The sequence below is a fragment of the Falco punctatus genome (assembly GCF_963210335.1).
Source record: "Falco punctatus genome assembly, chromosome: 1".
Lineage (NCBI taxonomy): Eukaryota > Metazoa > Chordata > Aves > Falconiformes > Falconidae > Falco > Falco punctatus.
In genome coordinates, this window is record NC_137580.1 from 112,253,123 (window position 1) to 112,271,494 (window position 18,372).

General features: G+C 41.8%; 2 protein-coding genes across 5 annotated transcripts in view; one reads left to right on the forward strand and one right to left on the reverse strand.

Annotated features, from left to right (window-relative positions):
- Window positions 1–5,158, reverse strand: part of LYRM9 (LYR motif containing 9) — a 42,283-nt gene extending 37,125 nt beyond the window's left edge. The window contains exon 1 of one of the 2 annotated variants that reach the window (XM_080374251.1): window positions 4,663–5,158. In XM_080374251.1, the coding sequence (XP_080230377.1) occupies window positions 4,663–4,740 (78 nt within the window). In that variant the 5' untranslated portion in view covers window positions 4,741–5,158. The remainder of the gene's footprint in view (window positions 1–4,662) is intronic. The other variant, XM_080374250.1, reaches the window with a different exon arrangement.
- Window positions 5,159–5,330: 172 nt separating this feature from the next.
- The window catches only part of NLK (nemo like kinase), a 66,834-nt gene continuing 53,792 nt past the window's right edge, over window positions 5,331–18,372 (forward strand). The window contains exons 1-2 of one of the 3 annotated variants that reach the window (XM_080374207.1): window positions 5,331–5,395; window positions 5,917–6,950. In XM_080374207.1, coding sequence (XP_080230333.1) covers window positions 6,493–6,950 — 458 coding nt within the window. In that variant the 5' untranslated portion in view covers window positions 5,331–5,395; window positions 5,917–6,492. Of the gene's footprint in view, window positions 5,396–5,813; window positions 6,951–18,372 lie in introns of those variants that run through there. The other 2 variants (XM_080374208.1, XM_080374206.1) reach the window with 2 other exon arrangements.

Consider the following 18,372-nt stretch of genomic DNA (forward strand, 5'->3'; position numbering starts at 1 on the left):
TCAAGAGTCAGAAAAAAATAAATTTGATCCAGCAGATTTTCAGGAAGGGACAAGTCTGTGCCCTGTGTTTCTAATGCACAGTATTTACTTAAAAGCTCTATATAGGTTTTAAAATCAGTTTAGCAAAGAGCACCTGACAAATCTAGATATACAAGCATTCAGTGTCTGATACTCACACAGCAGACTTGCTGCTGCTTTACAGCACTCTTACTGTGAATAGAATAGTAAGAGACAGATGCATGTCCCCATGAATAACCGTCTTCACCAGTAAGAGATTAGAATTGATCTGTCATGTTTCATCAGCAGTAGTCACCAATCGCATATTTCCATGCATCACTGGGGATGACAAATTAGTTGCAATCAAACTGGGCTTTGGCAGGATCTCGAGCAGTGTCTCTACCTGCCCAGTTCAAATTACTATGGTTAGATTTTGCCAACTCGTTCATCAAGCAGCTCAAGCTCATTGAACTACTCACAAAACACTCTTGCTCAAAGTTATATGAGCCAACTCTGTAACGAGCTCCCCCTCAGCAGCCTTATGCTTCTTATACAGAGGCATTAAATAACAAGGAAGCACTGACTTACAATAGCACACGATTAACTCCTTCTGCAGCCCTGTTCTAAGTAGCAGTGATTCATATAACTAATAGGTTAACACTTGCAAGTAACAGGTAACAAAGGGTATTCAGAAGCTGAGCACTTTGCAAGTTTCATGTTTCCTTAATATTCTTTTAAAAGGTAGTTTTTCCTTGAACACACCTCCATATGAATCAACTGAATCTTGTCCCCCTTAACTTTCATAGCATAAAGTGTCTAAAAACCAGCTGAATTGACAGTCTTAAGTTTCACAGCATCACAGAAGCCAGGGACACCAATTAAAAGTGTTTACAAACCCAGTGCCGAAGGAAGATAGACTTGTTAGGGTGGGTCATTCAACACTGGCACCTGACGTAACTTCCATATGGACGAGTGAGATAAGTGTATCCCTTCAGCTGCCATCTCACCAGTCTCTCACCTCATTGAAAAGAGCTGGTTCAGCTTCAAATAAAAGATAGGTAATATGGCCGTAGCATTTAGTCAAACTGAGCAATAAAGCAGGTCCCAGATTTTACTTACACTTTACAGACATGGAAACTGGAAAGCATGGTTTGTAGTGGTCCAGTTGAGAGTTGTCAGGAAAACTGGTGACAATTCCAGGACTGCAAGCCAGTTCACTACTTTTGCTCTCACTGCTGAAAATTCATCTATGTGACAGTGTCTAATGACACTTTGAAAGTATTTCTAAGACAGACACCTACTTACTCACGTACAGCCAAAAATACAGTCACCATGGATTAGATTCACTAAAGCTAACAGAAAAACGTTGTATGACAAATCAACAGGAAGTCAGTAAGTTTAGACAAAATCTGTGGGAAGAAACTCTTTAAACTGGATATAGTGTTCTAGTTCAAGCAACTAATCCCACTCACCAAATAGTGGACCTAGGTGTTGCTGCAGATCACCTGCTGGCAACACATAAGCAAACAGTCAGACTGAAGACTGAGCTGATGGAACTGTTTACTTTTTTCTCTGAGATTTGCTAAAGATAATTTCTATCCAGAAACTTGAGATCGTTGATATTTAATGATGACCACAAAGAAAAGGGGCATCAATAAACAATACAAAACTTTCTCAGTGGTTTACCCATGGTATTATTTTTTAAAGAAGCCTGTTTTTCATAAGAATACAAGCAACACTCATGATACTGTAATGCGTCATGTAAAACTTGTAACAGAAAGCTGCACATACATAATGTCCTCAACTACGGCAAAGATGCTGAGTACAATCCTCATTGTGTTAATTCTTCCTTAAAGTAATAAGGATAAAGAAACAGCATGAGCTTCAACTGGTACTTCCCTCAGGTTAATTGACAACTGGTTTGCTCATGAGGAAGTGTAAACAGATGCTTCAAACCCTAACGAGAAGTGGATCCAATCCCCATCTTTTCATGCACACAATACTTGAAAGAACAGGTTCGCACGGACACAAGCTGCTCCAAGGGAGACGGCTACACAAAGCTTTAAAATACACTACCAGAGATCCAGACCCGAATTACTTCATATCCACTGCAAAGATGAGTAGGTAAAGCCACGCTGCTTAATATTAAACATTGCCTTTCAGAAGCTTCTCTCTAAAGGCTCCATAGTGTTAATGGGGAAAGAAGTGTTAAGGTGATGTCCAGACTCACCTGAAGTAGATGCCTCCAGACAGGAATACAATATACCTCTTCACCCTTTAACAATAAGGAGCCTACAGAGATTAAGCTCCTACATCAGTCACCAAAACTGCACATTGTCTATGAACACTTCTCAATAAGCAGTCACTGCAAGGCTTTCAGTTCATGCTAGGAAAGACTGACTTTTCCCGTATCACTTAACACCATAAATTCAACTACAGTCCAATGGCAAGAACAAGATAACTTTTTTTTTCCCTTTTCTTCACAACATGCAGTTGAAGATGACCGACTTTTTTGGCAAATACACCAATAGAAATTAAACTCTACTGAAAAGTCAATTGTTTAAAGTTATGTGATCCAGTTAACTCAGTAATTAACTAACTGGGAAAAAAATATTAAGATGACACTCTATATATGGACTTGAAGAGCGCTACAGAGACATTAATCTGCAAATACATTTAGAATGCAAGTTTCCATACAACAATTATGAGGCAATTGCTCGATTTTACTACTTTGAAATTTCAAATTTTTCAATAATAGAGAAAGAAAGAAGTTCATAATGGCAATGTGCGGGAGAGTTTTAAAAGCCTTCCAAGTCCACACAACACTTCCCTGTGCCCAGGCCCACCCAACCTACTTTGTATCAGTTCCCTTCCATCATCCCACACACCACACCATACCTCTCCAGAGCTTGAGGGGAAGCAGAGACCAAAGGATCCTTGGTGCATGCCATATTTGTACTCACATTAGCAGTTTGTTATCAACTTCAATAAAAGTTTTAACCAGACAGCTAGAAATACAAGTTCTAAATAAATATTGTTTCTTCTTCCAACATAGACTATTATAAAATGGCTGTACACTAAATACTTTTGCTTTTTTTTTTTAAAAAAAAAAAAAGTGGTCTGTTTTTACAACCGTATCATAACAGCAAAACTACTGTAATCCCAGACCGCAATATTAGCTAACATTTCTTTATGAAAGCAGTTTCTGTTGCTTTTTGAAACTTGTCTTAACTCCTGCAATTTGTTCACAATTCTCAAAAAGCAGACAAAAAGCATCCAAAACCCATTCTTCAAAATATTTCGCACTTCAGTTTTAGGAATTGCAACAGGCTTTCACATTTACAGTCTCCTCTCCCCCATGCTATATAGAAATCCAATAACGTTCAGTTTTTAGAGAGACAGATAAAACACAGATCACAAGCACTTGATGTTGTACCATTAGGGATTTGTTGGTAAAACTTCAGCAGTGCAGTTGTACCATCATAGTCTGCTAGCTGTTTTACCAGTATTCAGACGGGAACCAGATGCAGACAAGGAAAGGCTGTCAGGGGCACATACAAATTCACTCAGTCATTTATTTCCTTTGGAACTGCTCACCCAATTTATTCATACAGAGGAACCTCTTTATCACCATCACAATTAATTTAACTCTGCCACCATCACGAGTAAGGCTCTGACAACTAGTTTTTCCAAAGTAAAACTATTAATCAGACATGATTAATATTCAGACGAGAAAATGTAAAGTGTTAAAACTGTCAGGTTTTTATTAATCTCTAAAGTTTTAAGGAACACTTATGCTTTAAAGACTCACACTGCATTCCCCAAGCGTGCAGATTAATGGTGTAAGTGAATTAGAACAGCAAACAGCAAAAAATATTTCGGTCCTTGGCTAATGCATACTTTGCATTTGAAATGTAACTTCTGAGGGTGTTAATGAGCATCCTGCAGCAAGCCTCAGGAAAACTGACTTACAGCAGAACCGGCTATAGTATGTGCTACTAACTGTATGTAACTGTGTATAGTGTGCTGAAAAGATCTAAAAACTTCTTGATTAGGTTTTTTCCCCCCTCCTGACCTAAGGGAGGTCGGAAGCTCACCCTCCAGTGTGACACGGGGTGTCCCACCTGCCGCTGGAGCCACAGGCTGGGCTCGGGCCCTCAGGGCCAGCGCTCTGCACTTTCTCTAGCATCAGGCTGCTTAACTTTAATGTAAAGCCTTCAAATTGAAGTGGCAGGGGGGCGACGGCGACGACCAGAAAAACTCCCCAAACCACCATCACCTCCCAAAAAACCCAATAAAAGCCCCACATACATTTCGAGGCCAGCCCTCGCCTTTAAAGCATGTTAGGCAAGCGCCTTTTGCGGAAGACGGCTTTAGTAATCACCTTCCTCTGGAGCGCGGGGCCGAGGCAAAAACATCTACCTCAGGAAACCGCGCTCCTCTTCCCGCGCTTGGCCACGCGAGGGGCGCGCGCTCTCCCCACAGACAGCGCAGCCCCGAGGGCTCCACCGCCGCCCCGGGGCCGGCCGGCCAGAGGGCTCCAAGAGAACCCCGCCAGCAGAGGGGTACAAGGGCCCGACTTTCAGCGCAGCTCCCGCTTCCCTTCCCGCCACCTCCCCTCAGCGGCCACGGTGACCTCCGCGCCCCGCCGCGTCCTCAGCTCACCCCGCCCCGGGAGCGCCATTGGCCCCTCCCGCCGCTCATCAGCCGGCTCCCCGCCTCCCATTGGCTAGCTGCCCACATGCGGACGGGCGCACCAGCGACTTCCTTCTCCAGCGCCTCGTACTGCGACTGGAGGAATCACGGCTCCTTTAACGCCCATCGCCGCTGATCACTCGTGAGCGAAGCTGTCAATCAGGCCGCCGCTTCGCTTCCGAGTACTATTGGCCCAGTAACCCCTTTTCGGGCTTTCGTTTCTCCTCATTGGCTAATTGGATCGGATAGGGGGCCGCGATTGGGCAAAAGGCGGGCCTCGGGGGCGGGACTCGGCCGAGAAAAAGAGTCAATTGGCCAGAAGGCTGGAGCGGCGCCGCGTGATTGGCAAGAAAGGTGAAGAAGGCGGGGCCACCCGAGGTGAGGGTTGTGTGAGGTGAGGGAATCTCGCGGGGTCTCGCTAGCTCTGGGCGCGGAGGCGCGCGGTGATTGGGCGGCGGGGGTCAAGGGGGCGGGACTGAGTCAGGGAGTCTCTGCAGCGGCCGAGTCCTATGGGCCGGCCGAGCTGGGTCCCGCTCGGTGATTGGGTGGGGGCGGCTCTCGCGGAGCCTGGTGGGCCGGGTCCGATTGGCTGCGGGCGGGTGTCGGGCGCGCGCCCCGCATGGGGGCGGGGGGGGCCGGCGGGGGGAGGGCAGGCCGGGTGCGCGTGCCCGCTGTGCGCTCCGCGCTGGGGCTCCGTGAGGAGGTGAGTGGCGGCGGCGGCGGCGGGTCGGGCGGCCGAGGCGGCGGCGGCCGGGGGGCGGAGCGGCGCTGCGCGGCGGGGGCCTGAGAGCCCGCCGCCCCCCACCTCTGCCTGCCGCACGCACGCAGCGGACACCCCCTCCCCCCACCCGGCCCCGGTCCTTCCCCGCCCCGCCGCAGGGGGGGCTGCAGCCGCCGGCGCCCCCGCTGAGGCGCTGCCCGCCGCCAGCGCTGGGGCAGGCTGTCAGCGCGCCGCCGCCGCCCCCGCCGCATCCTCCCCCTCGCCCCTCTTTATCCCCGGCCCCGCGCTCTGCCCTGTCATTCATTTGTCACTCCCCGCTCCCATTCCGCCCCCCTCGACCCCCGCCGCTCCCGCGCCCCCGGCCCCCCGCCCCGGCCCGCTCCCCTCCTCGCCCATTTTTATCTCCCCTCACCCCCTTTTGCCCTCCCCCGCCTTGCCCGCGCCCGCCTCCCCTCACTCCTCCGTCCCTCCTCACTTTCTCTGGGTGCTTGTGTGTGTTTCAGGCCTTCCAGGAAAAGTTGCAAACTCCACAAGTTTTTTGGTGGTTTCTTTTTTTGGCGATATTTGAGGGAGCAGGTGTCTGACAGGAGGGAGCTATGTAGGAGGTGCCCGGGCGCTCAGGGAGGTTTGAGGGGATAAATGGAGAGGATGTGGGAATGGAAGGGGTAGACGTGCCAGTCCTCTCAGGGTGTTCCAGGGGAGAGACTCCAGACCCTCCTTCTGGAGGGGAGGGGGATTGATCACCGTATTTCTTTTTTATAACAACAACAACAACAACAAAGTGAAGGAAAAAAAACTCAAACAAAACCCAACCCAGTTGCCCAAGGATGGAGTTTCAGTAGCCACCCACAGCTGGACTCTTGGGGGAAGAGGGTTCGTGCACTCTGGCTCACGCACACATGAAGAGATTCTCCAAATTGTTTGGCTCCGCGAAGAGATAAGGCCAGTTGAGCTCAATGTTTTTAAAGGTGGGCCGTGTATGATGAAACCCAACTTCTTTTAAAGTGTAGCAGATTTCATTTTTATGGCCAAATGACAGCTTGACCCAGTTGTTATCCAATCAAAGGGCATTTTTTTGAATGTCTCTTTGTGGCACAACAGCCAACGCAAAAATGATGGCGGCTTACAATGGCGGTACGTCTGCAGCAGCAGCAGGTCACCACCACCACCATCACCACCACCTTCCTCACCTCCCTCCTCCTCACCTCCATCACCACCACCACCCTCAACATCACTTGCATCCAGGCTCTGCAGCTGCGGTACATCCCGTACAGCAGCATGCCTCTTCGGCAGCTGCGGCCGCGGCAGCTGCGGCCGCGGCCGCAGCAATGTTAAACCCAGGGCAGCAGCAGCCATATTTCCCATCACCGGCACCGGGTCAGGCCCCTGGACCAGCTGCAGCAGCCCCAGCTCAGGTACAAGCTGCAGCAGCTGCTGCAGTTAAAGCGCACCATCATCAGCACTCACAACATCCACAACAGCAACTGGATATTGAGCCGGACAGACCTATTGGATATGGAGCCTTTGGTGTTGTCTGGTGAGTAAAGAAAAAAAACCCAACTGAACCGATTTTTCCTTTTCATTTTTTTACCAGATCATAATTCATTCTTGGTTTTGTCATTTAAATCAGAATGCAAGAAAGCTGCTTACTATGATTTTTTATTTTCTTTTTTACTGGTTCTCCTCTGTTCTTAGAAAGTTGGCTTCACTTGTTTTTGTTGGCAGAACGAGGTTTAGAGTGGTGAAGAGCAACCTCTGACTGACAGGCCACAACGTCATTCTCTTCTGAGACAAATGCAACATGTTTATATACTTGCTATAGAATATGTATTCAGTGTAGCTAAGCTGTACTTCCTAAAATTTCAGGTTAACAAATAAGCATTAGAATATATGTTTTGACCTGACTTGAGAGTTAGAAATTAAAAACGTATGAAAATGTCTTCCTTCTTCAGTCACCTGTCAAGATCTTTGTCTAGGAGACTGTTTGACCTGCGGTAGTATGCTATATGCTACCTGAAACAGAGTATCTGAACTTTGCTCTCCTCTCATAAATGTAAATGGGATTTTCTGTCTCACTGTAGTACTGCCTACAGTCCTTTTATTCCCCCAGCTGCTATTTCAGAGGATTCTGTCAGCGGAGTGTAATCTCTTCTAATGTATTTTGTGATCACCTTAACAGAACGTACGTGATTATTGCCCTTCAGGATCACTGAAGCAAAACTGGCATGATTTTTTTCTTTTCTCCTTTTTCTTTTAAGAAATGGTTGTCAGTTTACCGTATTCTGAAATGTCCCTTAGAAACAGGAGAGCTGCCTCGGCGCTGTGTTTGAGGGCAGGCGTGTGGCAGCCAGCACACTTCCTGTAGCACAAAGTTTGAAGCGTGCGGCTGCATCGTGTCCCTGCAGAACTTTCCACAGCATTCAGCCGACAAGACTTTCTGTGGTGCTTAAGGGGTTTTGCTTTAGCTACTGTCTGCACTTTACTTTTACTGAGATAGGATTACTTTGTGCCCGGGATTGTAGCCTGTACCAGCATACGGTGGCAAAGTGCTTTTGCAGGACAGGCCTCAGAAGAGGAAGACATGTTACTCCATTGTACCGACCCTTGAAGTTGGTCACTCAGAACCAGAGCAGTGCTTGCCATAAAATCATGTTTTCTAAGAAGGCCGAGCAAGCTGCACAAACTAGGCTTAGGCTGATGTTACAGCTGACCCTGTGTCCCTTAACTCAGAAGGCCTAGGGAGTTAATTTAAATGCTAAGTTTACAAAGTTGGAGGGGTGCTGTTGTACAGTTAGCATTGCTGTCTTCTTGCTATGGTACGGTATTAAAAAGTTGATTTAAAAGAATGGAAACTGACAAGATATCTGCTGTAAAAAAAAAATATCTAAGGGTGTTTCCATCTGTTCATATATTTTTTGGATAAGTGTGGAGTTTTTTTAACTTAATTGTTACAGGCTTGCTTAAATTTAGATTGTTATGTAAGATCAGACCTTGTTATTGCTTGGTACACGCATTTTGTTTACCTGTATATGTATATATATATATACACTAGGTCTTTATTTTCTTGGTTCTCTTTGCCACAAAATAGGGTACAGAGGGAGATCTGCTTTCGTAATATTCAGTAGAATAAAAGGTCAACCTTGCATATTTAAATATAATATCATTAAGAGCACTGAGGGGAAAAAAAAGAGGTGTAGGAAGAAGAAAGGTCTGCTCTTGACTGACAGAATGGGGCCAAAAGTGTCCACCCTTCCTGGCACCCCTGACTGTGCAACGTGTCCACCCGAGTAGGAATTGCCACTGGTGGGATCAATGCTTGCAAAATTGTAACTCCAGCTTTTACTTCAAGGTAACAACAGCTTAAAAAAAAGGAAAAGAAAGGGGAAAAAAATAGAGGGAGGGTGTTTAAAGCAGAAGCTTGGAGGTCAGATCTCCTCAGGTAAAGCCGTCAGGCTACACAGACTGAGAATGTAATTGGTTGAAATTAGTTCCTCTTTGCTTACATATATTTAAATTCAGTGGTCACTGTTAGGCTTTTGGCGTTTCATATTAACCTCTGCAAGTGAATGCAGACTGAATTTAAGACTCTGTAAGCAATAATTAAACTGAATTTTAGGTTTCATTCAAAACGTGAAAGAATGCCCATGTAATTTAATTTTAGCCATGTGAGATAATGCAACTGAACGTAAACGTTGCTTTGGATATTTGCAGGTTAAGTTGCCTTAGACATGAAAAACATATACTTTGATGCATGCGTAACACAGTTTTCAGCAACATAAGGCCTAAGCTAATTTTGAATAAGGCTTCTGTTGCTTATCTGTTTCTCTTTCTGAGCATGTATTGGCACTAACAGATAACTGAAAAGTTCCTATCTGTACTTCTGAGGGAAATAGATGTTATGCTACAGTTTGAGTATTTGAAGAAGTGAGTCTTTCATCTTGCTACTCAGATATGTCATTGCATTGTCTAGAAAGATACAACTTACCCTGCAGTTGAGTTTAGCTTGTCAAATAAGTAATCAGGAGTGTGTGGTATTGAGTTTCCTGTTAGCTTACTGACAAAGATTTTGACTTGGCAGTTGAATTAGCATTTGTCATTAGTTCATTTGTCTGGTACTTTATGATGTTTTGAGGTAGCTAATGTGCTGCTGGAGTTTTTCACTCATCAAGAGCCAAAGCATCATGCTTCAGCATTTTCATTATTAACTCATGCAGGTTTGTATTGCTGCCACTAGAATTTGTGTACACAAACTGCATCCTTGCTCGTCTAGTCACCATTACGTTTTAAATCAACTGTCCTTGACACATAGATTTTAAAGTGAACTTAACTCAGGCTGGCAAAGTAGAAAAGAATCTCTTGAACAACCAGCATTAAATTGCTATATTTATCCATTTTCATTGTGCTTTAACATAGAGTAAATATGTGAATATTAATGCAGTGCCAGAGCTCGATGTTTCTGAACTGTGACAAAAAGGGGCAGGGGGAGTTGCTGAAGCAGGAAGGGATGTGCAGGTACCTTCTCCCAGGGTCTGCAGATTTGGCAAATTGCCATGGGCCAAGTTGCATACCTAATTTGCTTTTTAAGTATTTGCTGTTAACGCGTTGAAAAAAATCCAGATTTTAGTTTCGGCGACAAACTGTGTCCCATGTTTCAGATGGTGTTTTGGATTTTTGGAAGGCTTGTGTATATTCTAAGCATAAGGAGCTGTCCTTTGCAGAAGTGCTCCCTGTTTTGCTGGGGAAACATGCTGCTGCCATCTGGTGGGATTAATAATAATAATAATAATAATAATAATAATCTGTTGAACATGCTGAGGCTCATAGGTTTTGGAGCGAGGGGTATAGCCTTAATACCTCTGCAAGAAGTGCTCATGCTGTTTTCATGCAGGATTCCTATACCAGTGTAGAGGGACTGCAACTTCTGTGGAGGTAGACAGGGAATGGTTACTTTTGTTGCTGTTTCAAGCTGTTAACACTGCTGCTGAAATTTTATGAAACTGTCTTGTTGGCTGGGTTGTATCAACTCCAGCAGGATAAGAAGCTATGACTCTGTAAGGTGTGTGGGGATTGTATTTGTTTTATATGTGTCTAATTTTGGAAAGTTATTGTCATTCATCAAAGATTGTGAAATCAAGCAATCTGTTTTATTATCATCAAAACCATGTTAAAAGGCATCTCTGTGGGAAATCTGTTACAAATGACAATAGAAAAAAAGTATATGAATTATTTTTTTTTAAAGCCCTGGTTTACACTTATTTGAAATCACAGTGTTTTTTCATGTATTTGCTTCTAATACTTTTTATTCAGAAAGTCAAACAGCAGTATAACATTTCAAATAATTGGGCTGTTAACGTTGAGATAGGACATTATGTACAGGCTGCTGTAACTTTTAAAGGCAGAAATAATTTAGCCTAAATCTGCTGTTTGTTCCTGGCCTTCAAAGGCCTGAAATCACTAAAGTCATTGCTAAGTAAAAATTGAAAGAATTTTCTGTGCAATTGATTGTTTCCTGGACCCTAGAACTATTTTGAGAGGGTTTTATCACTATACTGATACTAAGCACAGCAGCAGGAAAGATGTTTCCAGGATAAACCGATAATCTCCTGTTACTTTAAAGGAACTTGTCATGCTGAGCAACTATGCAATATAGATAATTTTTTTTGGACAAAATTGCTCGAATGTATATTAGGAAAAAAAAATAAAAGGATGTTACAGCCTCAAAAAATATGAATAATGGCAGGATAAATTCCCTTTCTGATGTCTGATATTGCTGCGAACTATGATCATGTTTTGCATAGTTAATGCAAATAATAATGCAAAAGTCCAGTCTGGTAAGCATGAAAAGTTTAGAAAAAACTGAATTATGAAAATTTATTTTAAGAAATCCTTTATCACTTTTGGTGTAAGAGATTATTTTTTTCTAAGCTAAAGCTGTTTGTATCATGATCTTTTTCCATTCCCTCAAAACTCAGCTGTTAGTGGAAGGCAGTACTTGAATGTGAGGAAAATGTCCCATGTTAATTAGCATTTAGATGGGCAGTTTGATTTAAACTATTTAATCTGACATTTTGTATTAGTCTAAAATTACTTTTTTGTTACCGATCAAAAAAATACAAAAGGACCCTATAAAGTTTGTCCTGGTGCTCTCATTGTGAATGAGACTGTAAGTGGAGAGCTGCAAACGGGAAGTGGCATCTCTGGTAGGTGAACAGAATATCCACCAGAATTGGATAAAGAGGCTCTGGAAGGAATAATCCACACCAATAATGTTATCCAGAGAGACGATCCCTACAAAAACATTCAAACTAAGCAAATCCAAGACAAATCCAAAGAGCCTTTTAAAGTGCTGGTGCTACAGCTGGCTAAGATGCAACAACAGTACAAATCACGAATATAAATCAAGGTTTTTCTTAAGAGTGGAAAAAATCGACAAGATGATATGTTGATTTTTGGTGTAGTTAAATTTGCTTTTAGTAATGGGCAATAGAAGTGTTTAAAATTAATAAATAAAATGGTTGGAAATAGTTTTTTTTTTAAAAATTCCTTCCAGAATATTTGGAAGACTGGGCTGTCTGTATTGACTGTTGTGTTTAGCGTTGCTGATGATCTTCACTCATATTTACCTCAAATATGAAGCTTTTCCATTCAAATGATGCATCTGCTTTATCTACATAGACTGTAACAGAAAAAAGTGAACAGAAATTTCCAGTTAGAAAAGATTACCATTGTTTAGTTCATTCTAATTCCAGTATGCAAACACTTTCCATTAGAAGCTGTGATATAAATGTCATTGTAATTGCCTGACTTCTTATGGATGACATTTTTAAAAATAATGTCACCTTTCATTGTTCAGCTCTTTACTACTAGTAGCAAGCAGAGGGTAGGGTCTCTTTACTACTAGCTGCCTGTCTCGAACAGGCTGTGGATGCTGGACAGAACCAGTCCAGACAGGAGCACTGCATTGAATACTGGCTTTTTGGGGGTTTGTGCTGGTTTTGGCTGGGATGGAGTCAATTTTCTGCATAGTAACTAGCATGGGCTATGTTTTGGATTTGTGCTGAAAACAGTGGTGATCTGAACAGAGATGGTTTGTTCTTGCTGAGCAGTGCTTACTCAGAGTCAAGGCCTTTTCTGCTTCTCACACCACCCTACCAGTGAGTAGGCTTGGGTGCACAAGGAGTTGGGAGGGGAAACAAGGGGATCCCTTGGCATATAAAGCTAGGGGAAGAAGGAGGAAAGGGGAGACATTCGGGGTGATGGTTCTTTGTCTTCCCAAGTCCCTGTTCCACGTGCTGGAGCCCTGTGTTCCCAGAGATGGCTGAGCACCTGCCTGCGATGGGAAGCAGTGAATTAATTCCTTATTTTGCTTTGCTTGCCACACAGCTTTTGCCTTACCTGTTACACTGTCTTTATCTCAACCCAAAAGTTTTCTCACTTTTACTCTTCCAATTCTCTCCCCCATTCCACCCGGGGAGAGCGAGTGAGCAGCTGCTGGGGCTGAGCTGCTGGCTGGGGTTAAACCACAACAGTTTTCCACTTTTTGTGTTATACTTCAGTGAGTTTTTCTGTTGTCTGGGGCGTCTGATGCAGATAGGCAGTGATTTCCTCAGAAAGAGACTAAGTTGTTTTTATTCAGTTATTTCTTGGAGGAAACCAAGAGGATGCCTAAGGCAAAAGAGGCAATACTGGCAATGGGCACATTACAGAGCAGAGTGTGTATTGTGTTCCACACTTACCATCACAATTTAAGGATCTGCAGGTGATTATCTTTAATCACTATGTCAGTATTTTTTAAAGAATTGCTTTATCTAAATTGGATTCTGACTCTATTTGTGAAGAAATATAGTAGAACAATGACCTTTTCCAGTTTTTTTATATGGGAAATTTTGTAAAGCTTTTATGTTTAAGTTGGGTTGTTGTTTTTTTTTTTTTTAATTTCATGAAAAGAAAAATTCTGTTAACATTTAAATGACTAGTCCCCAAATGTGCCGAATTAAATGAAATGGATATAATAATCCTTGCATTTAAATTAGACGTTGGGAATTAGGTGAAATGCTATCCAAGTAATATACTAGATTGTTCATTATTGTCTTGTAAGATGATGCAAGAAAGAAGGAATGTGGATAACCTGTTTTTTTCTCAAAGTTGGGTGAGGACCATTTTGGATAAATCGGTTCACTGTAAATTATGCCAAGGTCAGCATTTCACAGGTCACTTGAAATGCATGTAGTTTTTGCAGCACCTGCAAATCTTGATGTTGTTTGTATCCACATGCCACTATGCTGATAATACAGTTAGATCATGGTAGCATTCGGTGTTTTCTCTTTCCTCTGAATTCTGCAAATGTTACAGCAGAACAGCTTGTGACTGAACTACAACCTAATACTGATTTTTCAGAAGGCATGTTTCAGATATTCTTCTCTCCCTTTCTCCCCCACATGCTCTTTCACCTTTTTTTAATAGAGTGTTTAAATTGTTGATTTCACTAATCCACAAACACAAGTGCCTTTAGTGTTTATAAATGGGTGAAGGTGTAAGCATTCCTACCAATTGTATGTGATCAAGTAAGAGTAGTAAATAAAGGCAAGTAACAAGTGTGTGTGTTGTATGAGGCTGCTTGATTTCTTGGGGGGAAAATGGGATTGAGAGTGAAAATAGCTGTGGGGAGGTAAAGTAGAAGGAAGCCTTTGGGATATGTTTGAAGTGTTTTTTGATGACTTGTAATAGTTGTATCTGGGTCTCATGTATCTTTAATCCTCTGGAAAGTTCTGCCTTCTAGTCTGGAAATACATAACATTCAGCTTTTCATATGAGAAAAGCTAGCTTAAAGTTGTGTAGAGCTCAATTAAATTTGTGTATATTAAAAAGAATAATAATTTGTTAATATAAGTGGTAATGTTTGTGGAATTTTTTAATATGCCATTTTAAAAAATAATTCTAATTTAAGTGTTAGAAAACAAGAAAATTGAGAAGCTGACAGTCTGCAGAACTGCACATAGATTAATAAGCTTTACGATGGAGGGAGATGTTTAGGAGAATAATACTGTGTTTTCGGTTAAAACTATTTCTGTAGGCACCTGTAAGTAAGTAGACCCATGTGTTCTGTATTTGAGGGTTAGCTTTTGAAGTCCTGTTTGCCTGAGTTGTTTGTAAGCAAATACCAAGCAGTACCTTTACTACTAAATTTTGTGTACCAATGAGACCTACCTCCCAAGTTTTTTTATGTGGAAGTTTTGGTTACTTAAGCGCAGGGTGTCTTTGGTTTCTTAATAAGAAAAGTTGCGGTGGAGCAGTTGAGTCCTCTTTTTACACAGAATGTAAAAAACTTTCCTCTATTTTTGAAAGATTGAAAAGGCACATAGGGAATGCTACAGTCTGCTTGCATGACCCAGGGATAATTTAGTTGGGTGGAGTGTACAGCTGGGTTGCAACATTTCATCAGTTTACATCTGTATTCTGCTTGGTCTAACAAGTGTTCTCCACGCTGACTGTGTGGTGGCCACCCCTACAACCATTCCCCGTGTTCACAATTGCTTGGTAATGCTTGTGTTCCCATACAGCACTCACTGTAAGGTCTGCTGAAGCAATGTCAGTTACTTGCAAGGATATGTTACATAGCAAGGATATGTTATAGGACTGTTCCAACTGATCCAAATAGAATTTCAACGGAGACAAAGAATGAGTTAATATTTTTTTTATATGCCTTTGTCGGTTATACCTTTGCTGTGTTCAGATTTCTGTTAGTCTGATTTCTTATTTCCTAACTCTGGAGGCTTCCCAAGAATAGAGCTAGCTACTTTGTTGAACTGTTGAAAAATGAAAGACCTTGGAGCAGAGGATAAGATGATACAGTGGCAATTTAGATTTTAAAATCCTTCTGGAATATGAGAAGTAATGTAGAAAGTAGGATTTGTCCTCAGAACAGTTTCTAGGGTTTACTGAAAAACCATTTATTTCTGGTCAAAAGAATTCAATAAGAAGAAGCTTGGCTCAGTAACTGCAATTTCCTCTGTAACCTTTAGAATCTAAGAGTAAGCACTTGATTAAAGATTACATTATAAATATTATTATGAGAGTAATTATCTGAAAATATTTGGATTTTGTTTCTGAAATACAAGTATGTAGTATGCCTGGTACTTAATAGCTGGTGTCCATTTTAAATTTCTGTAATAGATTATTTAATGGCTGTGATCAATGACTATGTTCTCTGTTGCTTAGTACCAGGTATTTACAATGATATGATCCTTTTCTGTAAACAGAATACAGTCTCAGTATCCAAGCTGTAGCTTGGATTTATGCCAGTTTGAGCCTGTCCTATATTACCTGTAAAGTTGGGGAATCCTTAAAGTAATAAATGATGATTTTAGGTGATGCAGCTTTAGTCTTGATTACACTAGTGAACAGGCTTACGAGCACTGGTGTAAACTGTTGAGTTTGGAGTTGTATAGATCTGCTCCCATGTTACCAGTTACGGAAATAACTGCGGCGATGTGTGTGCTGGAGTGTATGGGGGCAGAAGCCTGTGGAGCTGTAGAGCGCGAGCTTCTAGGAGGAGAAGGATGAGGATGGGCTAACTGGAAATGTGGGATGGAGGAAATGGGAGAATCCCTGCTGCATGTGGAATACCCACCGGCTGGGCCAGAACTGTCTCTTGCATCTCACTGATGACATTTGTCAAAGATGACAGTTACCTTGTCAGGGTTGGAATAGTGCAGGTTGGTTTTCAAACACAGGAAGAAGCTTTATTGCTCTCGAAGTTGTGTAATGTGGATGTGTTCAGCTGTTCTACAAACAGTTAAGTGCAGTTAGAATGTATAAAGCCCTGGTGTTACAATTTGAAAATACACCACACTAGATGCTCTAAGCTCTGCTTTATTGTGAGTCAAACTAACTATTACATCCAATTTTGTAAAAGTAGACCCCTGAGTGAGGTAGTATGTGCTTGAATGAAAGTGGCTTATGACAGGCAGTACAAATAGGTATGTAAAGGATAGAGGTTTATGTGGTTAATGCATTTATTTATTGATAATAGTATTTGACCGTAATAAGCAGTAGCAAGGAAAAAGTGAATGTAAGTGGTAGTAGATGGGATGGGTAGTGAATGGGGCAGTAGCTAAAGGTGGTACCAACCATAGCAATTATCTGCTGTCTAAGTACAGAGGGGTTATAAAAATTAATGTTGTTGTAGCAGTAAGCCATGCTTTTTAAAGGAATAACATAGGTAACACATTTTCTATGCCTTTTTTTCCCCACTGTGTTCTGACTGTCCTTTTCATCACTTCCACCCCATTTTCTTATTTTCCAGTATTGTCTGTGGTACTTTGTATGAAGTGCAGTTTATCAACAGCATATTTAAATGAAGACAATAGAGTTTCCATACAAGGGCTAAATTGTAGAAAATAGATACTGTTTGCCTGTGGAAATCACTAGAGCTCCATCCGTAGTGCATTGTAGGAGTAACCTAGAAAAGAGCAAAGTCATCTGCTCTACAGAAACATTTGGCAATCCTTAGTTATATTTTGCTATATCTTGTTATAGTACAGAAAGAGCCTTGATCAGTGAAATTGTCAACGCATTTTTCTAGGTTTCAGACTTCCGTAATTTTGCTACAGAATGTCTACTGGGAGTTTCAATAATCATGGAAAAAAATTGCAGTTGTATTCAACTGAACTCAGGTGTGTAATGTGTGAGTGCATACAGTGTGGTAGCAGTACAGACTTGGAGTGCACAAGTGCATACAACTTCACAGCAGAGGGAACAGGAGACCAGACAAACTGCATTAGTGAGTACAGCCTTTTACCAAAATGCATTGCTATTCAATACACCAAAACACCAGAGCGATCTGGACTTTATTTAGTATTTAAGGTTGTGTCTTCTTTTGTTATGTGAGAGTGATGGATAAAGGAAGGTAGACTTATGTCAGCCTTGATATTAAATAACTTCCGTGGCTATGGCTGACTTTGGAACATGGCCATATACAGAGTTTAAAAGTGCTTAGTAAGAATTTGAGCTTTAATCATGAGGACTGTAACGGAATCAGTGTGTCCTACTAGTACATTCTTTAATTTCCTGATGTGCTGTTTTTCTATAAAAGCTTGGAAGCATATGTGTGTGAGTAGAATATTTCTGCTCTTTATGATGTTGAGTATAACACCAGAATATAGAAGAATAATTTTAAAGAATATGTACATAGGTAAATTTTCTTCTGTTATTTCTTTAATTTTCTTAGAACGTGGTATGATGGTATTTATGTGTAATTTGAAAACAATAAATTCAGAGCTTTCTGTTCAAGACCTCTTGCAGGAAATTTTGTGGAAAAGTAAAATATACTGGGAAATGTAGGAATCTTTGAACTCTAGGAAAGGATTTTCTTTCCCTCGTTCTCTTTCATATGCAGATACAATTTATAGGTGAAAAAAAAGTTGCTCACCAGAGACACTGGTGTTTTAGTTTCTTTGTCGTTTTGTAATGGTGCTATTCCAAATTTTAAGCCTAAACCTATTCCTGGTTTCATGGCAATATTTTTCTTCATTATTCTGGTACCACCAGGCGGTGCTCTTATAGTTTTCTTAATTTTGTAAGCTAAATGTAGTGTCAGAATAGAGCCTTTGCTTAATGGGAGCAATAAAACTGAGGATGGTGTTGAACTGATGGTCAAGTAGTTATTCTGGCTTTGATCTACATTATTAGTCTTTTTCTGAAAAGCTACTGAGTTTCCCTTCTCTCTTGAAAGCGTGCATAGGGTTTTTAATTTCAGATAATGCATTTTATTATTTAATATAATTTCTTGTAGCAATTGAATATTTTTCTATGAACAGAAAAACTTATTTCATAGAGGTAGTAGCAATTTTCAGAAATGAGCTATCTTCATGTGAAGTAATTGCCAAGATCTGTGCTAGCACTTGAGCTCTGCAAATGAGACTTGAAAGCCAATCTAGTGGTAGATGAGGAAGGAGGGA